General features: G+C 55.4%; 1 protein-coding gene across 3 annotated transcripts in view; it reads left to right on the top strand.

The window, feature by feature from the left end:
- The first annotated feature begins 3539 nt into the window (after positions 1–3539).
- The window catches only part of MAP2K3 (mitogen-activated protein kinase kinase 3), a 30139-nt gene continuing 22404 nt past the window's right edge, over positions 3540–11274 (top strand). For 2 of the 3 annotated variants that reach the window (XM_061473910.1, XM_061473908.1), the window contains exon 1: positions 3540–3614. In XM_061473910.1, coding sequence (XP_061329894.1) covers positions 3599–3614 — 16 coding nt within the window. In that variant the 5' untranslated portion in view covers positions 3540–3598. Of the gene's footprint in view, positions 3615–4289; positions 4752–11274 lie in introns of those variants that run through there. The other variant, XM_061473909.1, reaches the window with a different exon arrangement.

Genomic DNA, 11274 nt, shown 5'->3' with positions numbered 1-11274 from the left:
TGGTGCTGTGCTGTTCTGGATTGGTGCACTGGTCCTGTCCCAGTGTATTGGTGCTGTGCTGTTCTGGATTGGTGCACTGGCCCTGCCCCAGTGTATTGGTGCTGTGCTGTTCTGGATTGGTGCTCCGGTCCTGTCCCAGTGTGTTGGTGCTGTGCTGTTCTGGATTGGTGCACTGGCCCTGCCCCAGTGTATTGGTGCTGTGCTGTTCTGGATTGGTGCTCCGGTCCTGTCCCAGTGTATTGGTGCTGTGCTGTTCTGGATTGGTGCACTGGTCCTGTCCCAGTGTATTGGAGCTGTGCTGTTCTGGATTGGTGCTCCGGTCCTGTCCCAGTGTATTGGTGCTGTGCTGTTCTGGATTGGTGCACTGGTCCTGTCCCAGTGTATTGGAGCTGTGCTGTTCTGGATTGGTGCTCCGGTCCTGTCCCAGTGTATTGGTGCTGTGCTGTTCTGGATTGGTGCGCTGGTCCTGTCCCAGTGTATTGGTGCTGTGCTGTTCTGGATTGGTGCTCCGGTCCTGTCCCAGTGTATTGGTGCTGTGCTGTTCTGGATTGGTGCACTGGTCCTGTCCCAGTGCATTGGAGCTGTGCTGTTCTGGATTGGTGCTCCAGTCCTGTCCCAGTGTATTGGTGCTGTGCTGTTCTGGATTGGTGCACTGGTCCTGGCCCCAGTGTACTGGTGATGCGCTGTTGCTGCCCTGCTCTACTGGTATTGAACAGGACTGGTGCTGTGCCGGTGCCATAATGACTGCTTCTGGGGCAGTTGCACTGAGTGCACCCACAAAACCAGAAGCACTTGAGCACCTTCAGGGGGGATTTAGGCTGGATATAAGGAAGCTCTTCCCTGTGAGGGTGCTGAGGCGCTGGCACAGGGTGCCCAGAGAAGCTGTGGCTGCCCCATCCCTGGCAGTGCTCAAGGCCAGGTTGGACACAGGGCTTGGAGCAAGCTGCTCTAGTGGAAGGGGTGCCTGCTTGGAGCTGGATGAGCTTTAAGGTCCCTTCAACCGAAACCATTCTGTGCTTCCACACATGACACCATGCACCTCAGGGCCTTGATAACCCCGGTGTAGCCAAAATGTACAAACTGGGAGAGGAAATAGAGGTGTTTGTCTCCATACCCATGGACCTGCAGCACCAACACCTCCATGGACGTGAACTGAAAGCTCCAGAGGTGGGAGCTGAGCCTGGCCGAGGTGTCTGCCCACTGCCTGCCTGTACAAAAGGGAAAGCAGCAACACCTGGAATGAATCTGGAACCAGTAATAGTCCACCAGCAGCTACTCCACACCTAAATACCACCCCATGTAGCTTGGCCTTTGTTTCCTCATCCCTTTGGCTCCTGATGCCTGAGTTGGAGCCCATCATCAGGGCACTCCATTTGTGCTGCTCCATCAGTGGGTGCTGAGTGCAGGTGCTGTGCCCCTCTCCTTCTCCCATCGAGCCCCCACAGAAATGGGTGTCTGGAGAGAGGCTTCCTCCTCTTCCTCCTCTGTGAAAGGCTGGAAAACACCAGTGGTGAGATGCCATCCCTGGCTGCCTTCACTCCGCCTGTGTTCCCACACCATATGGCGGTGCAGGAAGATAAAAATGGGAAAACACCCGGAGCAGGGAATGCAGGGGGAGGCAAACAAGGCTGCAAACAGCCAGGCCAAGCACAGCTTTGATTTTGCAAGGGGGGAGCCTGGGGCAGGCAGAGGGGCCGAATCCTGCATCCTGATGCCCTCCAGTGCACAGGGATGCTCAGGACAAAGTCACTTCACGGGGAAGGCTGAGGAGAGGGGAAAGGAGAAGCAGGTTTTGCACAGACAAAGGCAAGGGGCTCCTGGTTGGTTCTCAGTGATGTACCCACTGTGCTGGGGACACCTTCTTTGGATGCATTTCCACATGCACCTTTCCCTGTGATTTCCACATTGCACTGCCTTTGCCTGTGGCGATTCCCTCTGCCTCAAGCCAGCAGTTACAGCATCTTTCAGATGCATCTCTCCCGCACAGTCTATGGGGTCCATGCTGGCAGGCACTGGAGGTTGCAGAAGAGAGGCGCTCCCCATGCCCGGCTATAGACGAGGAGGTGACCCTATGCTGCCTCTGGTCCCTTCCTTGCAGCCTGTGGGGGTCCATGTGCTCCATCCCCACCCTTCCCACCCTGCTGGACTTTGATGCTGAGCATACCCCATTCTCCATTCGGACTCCTGCAGCCCTGGAAGGCCTCAGAATAGATGACAAAGCCCCACTTGTGAAGTGCCTGGTGATTCAAGGTGGGTCAATAAACACCAGGTGGGTGTTTCATCCACCCTATAATTGCAGCTGGGGCCAGCAGCCATCTCCAGCTGTGCCTGGGGGTGCAGGTGAAGGGATGCTGTAGTATGCGATGGAGACAGCAGGGTCATGTCCTGCGCTCCCAGGTGCCACCAGCACCTGTGCCCAAGCCGGTCCCACCACTCCTTGCAGGTCTGCATCCAGCAAAGATGCCAGCTATGCTCTGCTCTCCCTAAACCTCCCACCCTAACACTGCCAAACCCCATTCGGATCAGCTCAGTTGGAGCTCAGCCCTCATTGTTGGCTCTGATTTATGCAGCTAAATACCAGCAGGGCCCAGCCTGCTCCCATCTCCTGCTGGCCCAGCCCAGGTAGCAACGTCTGCAGCTCTTGCATCAGGGGTAATTACCCTGCGGTTGCACTGGAGTGGGGTTTTTGAGAAAGACTCCTCACCTGTGTTGAAAGGGGGTGAATCTGCTCTGTCTCAGGCAGGTAATTGCTCTCCCTATTAAACCCTGTCATTTACTTCCCATTTGACCTTTTCTAGGTTCAGTTTGAAGCTGACAGATCTTCTGCCGGATTACAGGTCCATTTGAGGCACCGATCCCATTTCACCCAGCTCCTGCCACGATTCCCTTGTGTTCTCCGCTTTTCCAGTGCTGGAACTCATCCAGAACACTGCAAAACATGAAGCTGGGAATGGCTGTGACAGACCTGCTGTGATTTCCCCAGGGCTGTCTGCAGTTCCCACCCCTCCTTTGTGTCTGAACGGTTCACGCTTGGAATTTCAGCCAGAAAATGGCACTTGTAATCTCATTTTTCCTTGCTTAACTGCACCACTCATGTTCTGTCCACCAGCTCGGGTGTTTGGGGAGCATCCTGTGCCGTGGCACACTGCTGGGCTGACTCGTAGAGGAATAAAGGCCCATCAGGTTGTCACCCAGCCCCATGGAAGATGTGATGAGCTTGGCCAGTCTCAGCTGCACAGCATCACCCCCATCACGCTCTGTATCCCTGTGCCAACACAGGGGTCCCTTGGGCGTGCTGCCGGTAGGGCAGCCCCCCAAACTCCGCCTCTTCCCTGCGGGGTCTGGGGGAACAGAGCAGCACCACTCTCCCGCCCGCCCGCTCCACTTCACCCTCACAACCACGTCTGAGAACCGCAAAGCTCTTTCCGCGGAGGCCGGGTAACCACGCCTCCTTCCCCACCGCGGACCAATCGCGACGCTGAGGGGCGGAGCCTACAGGCCGCAGCGTGGCTCCGCCCCGGCGCTGTTTTCCGGCGGCCGCCGTGCTGGGCCGCACTCACCGGGTGCGCGCTGGGCCCGGGGCCTCGGCGCCGCCGCCATGTCGCTGCCCAGAGGTAGGAACCGGAACCGGGGCCGGGGGCGGCGGTGGTTGCTCCGCGGGGCTCGGGGACGAGTGTTGTGCGGGGGGGGGGGGGGAGCGGGATTACAGCCGTGTTGAACCGGGTCTGGCGTAACCTGCTGCTGTTGCCCAACCCGGCGGCCGCGGCTTCCTCTATGGGGACACTGCATCCCTCGGCCTGAGGGCCGCTGCGGCGGGGGCAGAGGCGCGGAGCCCGGGTGTGTGGTGTGTGCTGCGGGCGGGGGAGCCAACGAGGCGGGTTGAAGCTCCTATGGAGGACGTGAGTTGCATCCCCCGCTGCCGGAGCCTTTCCCGTTCCGGGAGCCCGCGAGTGTCGTCGGTGTCATGGGAGGATGAGCAGAGCCTTCGTCGTAGCGTGGTGAAGCGGGAAGGATGGGATGAGGATCCCGGTCCTTGTGCCCCGGTGGCAGGGCCCCGCTGCCGGCGTGCGCTGGGGATGCCGTGGTGGAGTTTCCCATCGCGGCCGGGAGAACGTGACCGTGTGTCACGGGTGTTATTTATAGAGCATCGCCGTGACTAAGGTAGCCCGGTGCCTGTCCCAAGGTGAGAACCGACCGGGATGACCCTGCCGGTGTACCGGGATTGAGGAAGATGGGGAAAGAAAGGGCTTCGGTGGTGCCTTGGTCCTCCGTGGAGCCGTTTGCATCAGTGTTGGGAGCGCGGACCGGACAGAGGAGGGAGCGCACGGAGTGCGGTTGCTGCTTTCTTATCATTGGAATAGAATTAGAGGGTTTTTCCTCGTTCTGGAGTGATACGCTGGAAACTTGAAGTCAGGCGCCATGTGAGCAGATGAACGCACCTCGGCGTGACTTTTCCTCCCCCCCCCCCCTTGCTGTTTTAAATGATCCGTGTGTTAACCGGAGGGAATGTGGACCCGAGTTTCCTGTTTGCTGTGTAAGCAGGGTGTGAATCAGCAGCGATTTACCGTGCTGCTGAGCGGAGCTGCTGACTCACGGGTCGGAGCACATGCCTCCAGCCCGCCTTGGACGGCAGCAACCGTGCTTCTTTAAAAGGCTCTCACCGGGATACCCCATCCCAGACCTCTCGCTCTGCTCGTAGGTACAGCGAGCTCCCAGTGCCCGCCCGGTGGATGTGTGGATGGAGGGAAGAGGTGAGCTTGGCTGAGGGATTCGTGCCCTATAGGAGATGAAGCTGGAGATGGATCCAGGGGGATTTTGGGGAAGTGGGCTGACTGACTGATGGCAAAAAGCGATGCTTGTGGAGCACCCGTGGTGCTTTCCTTGGAGGAAGTTTGGAACCTTTCTGTGTCTGCGGGTTTCTGGTTGCACGGGGCTGTTGGTTGTGGTGAACTGGTTCATTCATAAAATTACTCCTAATATCCTTTGCTTGGAGGTGTGCTGAGTGCGCCTGGTTTCCGCTGGAGCTGGTCCTCATCCGACCTGAGCTCCTTTGCCTTCACTGGAGCAGCCTTCACAATGGGGATTGATCCTGAGTGTAACGCATCTGCCTCTTCAAACCCTTGTTGCTTCGGCAGTGCCAGCGCTCCAGGTGGATTTGTTGCTGCTGCACAGGGATGCTTGCAGGTCTGAGTGCGTGTACCCACCTCTGGGACTGAAGACAGCGCTGGAAGCACTCAGAGCAGCTCCTTCTGCCTTTGGGCAACGTGAATTTAAGCTAAATTTCCCTAATTTTCCTTAGGGAAATCCAGCGAGCGGCCTCGCGTTTCCTTTGGCTGGTTGCTTTCCCTTCTCCTGCCTGAATGGATCAGGATTGTAAGCGGAGGCCCCTGCGTGGTAGCTCTTGGGTTGGCTGTTTCCATGCTAGGTGCATACCAAGACTCGCTTGTCGTCATTCTGGCTTAGTCACGGGGCTGTCTCCTGCCTCGGGAGTTCTTTGGGATGCGCGTGGCTGGCCGTGACACGCGCGATAGGAATGGTGCTGGGCGAGAGCTTTGCTCTGTGCTAAACATAGTTTGGGAGATAAACACCTTCTGGGGATTATAGGAAGCTTAGGAAAGATTTCAGCTTTCTTCCTCTTTCCATTGCTTGCATCTGCCTGATTCACATTGTCTCACAGGGCCAGGTAATGGGAAAGCGCTTGGTTTCTGTGTTATCTTGCACCGCTGGGTCTGATGCATACCAAGATATGCAAATGCTCCTCCTTGTCTCGGGTCACCGAAGCTCCCTTGAGCTGTGCTCCGTGGAATGGGTGGTGCTGAGGGAAGGAATTGTGTGCAGAGCTCTGGAGCTGCCTCTGCGTCCTCCGTGCAGAGCTTTGCAAGGGACACAGCCTCTGGTTGTAGATTGCAACAGTGGCTGGTCCTTGGCCATGATTTTCCAATGAAGTATGTACCATTTTCTGGTGAAATGGATGCTGGAAAGGGAGGCTTTGTTATGTCTGAGAGGTTAAAGCAGAAGGGGATGAAGCCTCGGGAAGTTCACAGCCTTTGGGTGCGTGGAGAATCGTGGTGGAGGATGTTGGACTCCAATCCAAGCTGCTGCCTTTCTCCAGGTGCTTGAGGCATGTTTTCTGCCTGTGTGCCCATCCCCGTGGCTGTTGGCTGTGGCCCCTGATGGCTGGGAAGCTGTTCTGGAGGGAGAGGCAGGAACACGCTCCCAAATCCATGGATTTTGCTGGGGAAAGTGGCTGCAGAAGGGAGGATGCATGGATGGGGTCTGGAGGGAGAAAGCTGCTTGGCCTCTCCTGAGCTCACCCAGTGCTGATGCCTGAGTGATTCAAAAGCAAGTCCTCTTTAGGGCAGGGATCCTGTGGGAAGATGAGTGCTGCTGGGGGCAGGATCCAGTTGGATTCTGTGTTTCCAGGGAGGCAGCTCTCCTTTGACACTGAGGCTTGGAAAGATCAATGGCGAGAACTGCCGGAGCCTGGGGATGGACTGGTGCTTGTTCTGGTGTCACATCTATTCTGGGTAGGTAAATAAGTGGTGGGGACACATCCTTCCCGTACCCTGGCCGTGCCCTCCATCAGAACACACCATTGCACCATTCAGTGTGTGAATCCTGCTGTCTCGTGTGCCATTCACGCCTTTCCTGCTGCCATCCCTCCGAAAAGAGTCCGTTCTGCTGAAAATCCACATGGAGACATGACCTGCAGAGGCAGGGCTTTGGCGTCAGGCTCCTGTCGCCAGTGTGATGTCCTTTGGGTGTTTGTGGGCAGGGGTAGGAGCCAGGTTTTCATTCTAGTTGAAGCATCACAGAGCTTGCATCCAACTTATAATAAGAGTCATAGGGAGAGCACAGTGCTTTGTACCTGTGGTCCTCATCCTGCCTTCTGCTAGTGTAACAGTGGGCACCTGGAAAGCATCACATTGGATGTGATAAATATTTAGCTGTGCTTCAGCCATCCATTTCCCTCCCTGGAGGGATGCTCTGCTGCCTTTTCCTCAGTGGATAATGCTCCTTCCTGAAGGCTGCTGCTATTATTCCCCAGCTCTGGACTGCAAGCTGAGTTTGTTTTGCCCCAGTTGTTTCTTTACAGGAGGAAACTCATCTTTGCTCTGTAGAGCTTCCCTCGGGGGGCCTGGGAATGGGTGCGGGTTTCTGGTCCGGGTGATGTGTGACCCAAGCAGCCACCGCTGAGGACGTGGGGCTCTGTGGGTTTATCGGATGGAAGATGGTTTTCCCTGGTGTCAGTAAGGCACTGCCTGGGCAGGCTCTTTGCTGGGGAAGCTGCTGAGAGAGGAACTTGTCTTGGCCGAGGAGGTGATTTTACTCTAGCAACAAAAAGTTTGGGGTTTTACTGGCGTGACTCAGGACTACTTGTGGGTACGTACAGGGCTAAATGTGCTCACTGCCTGACACAGTGCTGACAGAGCCCTGTAGTGCAGGTTGAGTGGCAGCCAGGGATTTTAGGTGGGGGAGGGAGCAAAGAGGAATGGTGGAAATGGGAAGTTTCTGTTCTTTTTTCAGCCTGGGAGATCTCCCATCTGCCTTGTCTGCATGGGGATGATGCTGCATTGATTCCATGGCAGCGTTGTGAGCCTAAATGTTCATCGCCCCAAGGAATACTATGATTATTGCTGCTATCTCTGATATCATAGTAGTGTTTTGTGGCCTCAACTGGCCTTTGTTTGCACCTTTCTCTTGCAGCCACTTCTCTTTCTATCAAAGGCTGGAGCAGAGCTGCTGCCCGTGTGGGATGCAGTGGGTTATGGTGTGGCTAAGCGGAAGGGCAGGATTTGGGGGTCTTGTGGTCCCAGTGGGTAGGGGACGGAGGGAATCACTGCCTCCTGCTGGGGGAGGTTCTGGCCCTGCATTGGAGTGAAGGTGAGGTGGATCTCCTTCAGCATCCTTTCCCCACTAATCCTATGCTGTGTAGTCCACATGGCTTAATCCACGTGGTTTAATACCACAGGGCTCCTTTGTGCACTGTCTGCTCTATTGACCTGTTGCAAGAGGAGACGGGCAGCACTTTGGAAGAGCACATCCCTTTCAAGACAGGAGCTTTTCTACGTGGCGTGATTGTTCTTGTGTGCTGCTGAATCTAATGTAGGAGGAAATGAGGAATCGCTTGAAGGCTGTAGGGTCAGGAGGGATGATGGTGAGCATCGTGCTCGGCTGGAGGTCAGGACGTTGCTTCCAGGAACTACTGCAGTTAGTCCAACAGCCCTTTTTTGGGGGGGGGGGGGGGGGGCAAATTAAGCCAAGTTGTGTAAACAGCCACTGGATCTTGTTGTGAAAGACACCCAGTGCTGGAGTTTGGTGCCTCTGAAATGTGTTGTGACCCTGGGGAGCTGTTTGGAGCTCCGGGGTGTGGTGCAGCGGGATGTCTGCCCAGCCCTTGGCTCCCTCCTGGCCCTGGGAGCAATGGCTCCACTGCTGGGAAGGGGTAGTGCGAAGATGACAGTGGCCTGGCTGTTGCCTCCTCCCCTGGGAGCTGGCAGCAGTGTGCAGGAGGGGCTGGGGTGGGTCTGGTACCCGTTGGGATGCTGAAGCCTCCATCCTTCTGCTTGCACTGTGCTCTAGGAGGGTCCTTGCTGGGTTAGGTCTCTCCCATGTTCTGAACCTTAATTTCATAATTTCAACTGAAATGCTTATTTTTTTATCTATTTAAAGCTAAGTTTCTGTTTAAAACGCGACGTGAGTAGAAAAGGCACGATGAGGAGGAGACAAAATCACCCAGAAGTTGTTTGTAGAGCATCCACCCTTCCTCCCTTCGCACCATCACCACCAAGGAAAAAACCCTCCTTTTGGAAAGGAGGAAACCACCAGAGTGCCCCAGACAAGTAATTTCCCATCAGAGGCTGCTAACCTGAGCTGTGGTTTGGCACTGCCATCAGCCTAACTGCTTGTATCTGATGAACCCGTCTGGTGCTTGGAGCTTCTCATCGGAAGCTGCCTGTTGGGCTTCAGGTGTCCTTTGTTGCAGGGTGTTTGTACCGTGCCTTGATAGTCACTGTTACATCTTTTAAGAAACTTAAAAGCAACTTTTAATGGTTGTATTTCATTCTCATGTTGGAGATTTCCAATCAGGAATGCATAAACCCCTGCATCTGAGATAGGATCGGGCCAAGCTGTATCCTCCTTCCCGTCAACGGTGATGGGCACCGGTGGGGCTGGTGATACAGAGCAGAGGGAGAGGAGGGAAGCAGCTCCCTGCAGGGCTTGGCAGGTGACAGTCATGTGTCTGACAGATCATAAAGACGCAGGGCTGGTTACGTGGATGGGCTGGGGGTGGCTTAGGAGGGGATGACGGGGTTATCTAGGGAGTGTCAGCTTGTCTGGGCTTGCAGGCCAGCCAGATACTGCTTTGTGGTGTGCGTGTATCGGTTCTCTCCTAACCCAAATCTCACAGGGATGGCTGACGAAGCAGCTTGTCTGCTGCTGGAGTTGCTGTGCTGGGTCAGGTGCCGTGGCCCTTGGCTGTCTTTAAGCAGTCTGTGTTAACAGCAGCCCTTGGAGATGGCAGCCTCCTGACCCAGCTTGCTGGAGGGCATTTTCCATAGCTGAAGCAGATGTCTTCTGCTGCGTGCATCAATCCCTGGAGGAGACTGTTTCCTATTAAAGGTAGCAAAGGGCAAATACACTTAGTGGTGAAGGTCTTTTTTTTTGCTGCAAGGTGGAGACCTTGGTTTACTTGGTGTTGGAATGGGAAAGCTGAGAGGGGGACAAGGGAGCAGCAGAGCCTGCAGCCTTGAGGATGCTCCCTCTGAATCAGTCCTGACCGTGTGCCCCGTGGCTCAGCGCGGCTGCAGGGGTGCATGGTGTCCTGAAGATGCAAAGACATCTTTGCAGCTCGTCACTAAAAGTGACGTGGCTTTGTTTCTGAGGGCCAGATGTGCTCACCACCCAGCCTTTGTAACACAGCTGCTCTGCATAGCTGAAATCCCCTGCCGCTTGGTTTCTCTCCTGACGCGCTGCCAAGTTGCACCTCAGCCAAAGATGAAATGATCTGGTGCTGATGCATTGCTTTGGCTGCTCTTTGTCATCTTCCAAGCACCTTCTAAAGGTGCTCGGGGGTGGGTGGCAGCCCCAGCCCCACGTGCCTGGTTGTAAAACCCTCTGCCTGCACCCAGAGCATCCCTGGCAGCGCAGGGCAGGGCAGCACGAGGCAGTTGGTGCGTGTGTGCTCTTGTGCTCAGCTGGCTTCCGAGGTTTCCCTCGTCTGCCCACAACTCAAACCATCCACCCTGTGCTGAATCCGACCTGGCTCACTGATGGAAGGGTGCAGAAAGGAGGATGAGGGGGTGATGCTGCTGGGGTGACCAGTGTGGACCCTACCAGTCTCCGTGCCATGTTTTGTCTCTGTTTGGCAGCACCCGTTTTCCTTAGGGCTGGAAGCAGCAGCACGCTGCCTTGAGGATGTGGTGGGTATTTTGGACCTGCTGCTTCTGCAGCCCCCAGCGTTCACTCTTTGTTTGCACCTGCAGCCCGTTTCCTCCAGGATTTTGGTTGATCCCTGTGATGCTTTGCTGTGAGCATCCTTGCCTCGAGCATCAGTGGTGCAGTGGTGAGCACTAGGAGCTGGAGGATGCTGGGGTCAGGGCTGGGGTTGTCCTCTGAGCCCAGGATACATCTTGTGATGTGGCTGAGCTGCCTTTTGTGCTCTGGAGATGCTCTTGCCCAAAAGAAGCTTTTTTGCAGGTATTAATAACACCTTCCCCTGCCTGGCTTCTTGAAGGATGCCTGAGTGATGAGGGTAAAGCAGAGGCTGGAGGAGGTGCCTCTAGAAATCACCCAGCAGAAATTGTGGGTGCATTCTAATTGAATCTCTTATCAGCCTCGTGTGTGCTTTAGCAAGGTGCTAGAAAACCACTCGGTGTTTCCTCCAGTAGCTCTCCTTTACGTGTGATTTCTTGATGTACATTCCAGGCTGCTGCAAGAGTTTACCCTTGAGTTTGGATCCACAAAGAGTTGCTTGTTCAGTAACTGTGGGTTTCCCCGTGGGGTTTTACAGTGGCAGCTCAGTGTGTAACCGTGGCAGGGAAAGGAGCCAGCGTGTGTTTCCCTTTATCTCGGCCAGGTTTGACGTTTCACACGTCTCCTTCCAGCTCCTCACTGTTCCACATGCCGCGGCTCCTTTCCCTAAAGCCATAGAAAACCACATTGGACATGATCTCGGCTTGTTCTTTGGTGGTAAAAGGGGGTTGAAACTGAAATGGTTATTTCTGATTTAAGTGGAAATGGTTCTTGGAAGCCCTGAATGTGCCCCATGGG

This window comes from Pezoporus flaviventris, unplaced genomic scaffold, assembly GCF_033815535.1.
Source record: "Pezoporus flaviventris isolate CSIRO_AGI_PZ_B2104156 unplaced genomic scaffold, CSIRO_AGI_Pfla_v1 ptg000078l, whole genome shotgun sequence".
Taxonomy (NCBI): domain Eukaryota; kingdom Metazoa; phylum Chordata; class Aves; order Psittaciformes; family Psittacidae; genus Pezoporus; species Pezoporus flaviventris.
Note: the sequence above shows the minus strand (reverse complement) of the source record. Positions and strands in the feature narration are given on the sequence as shown.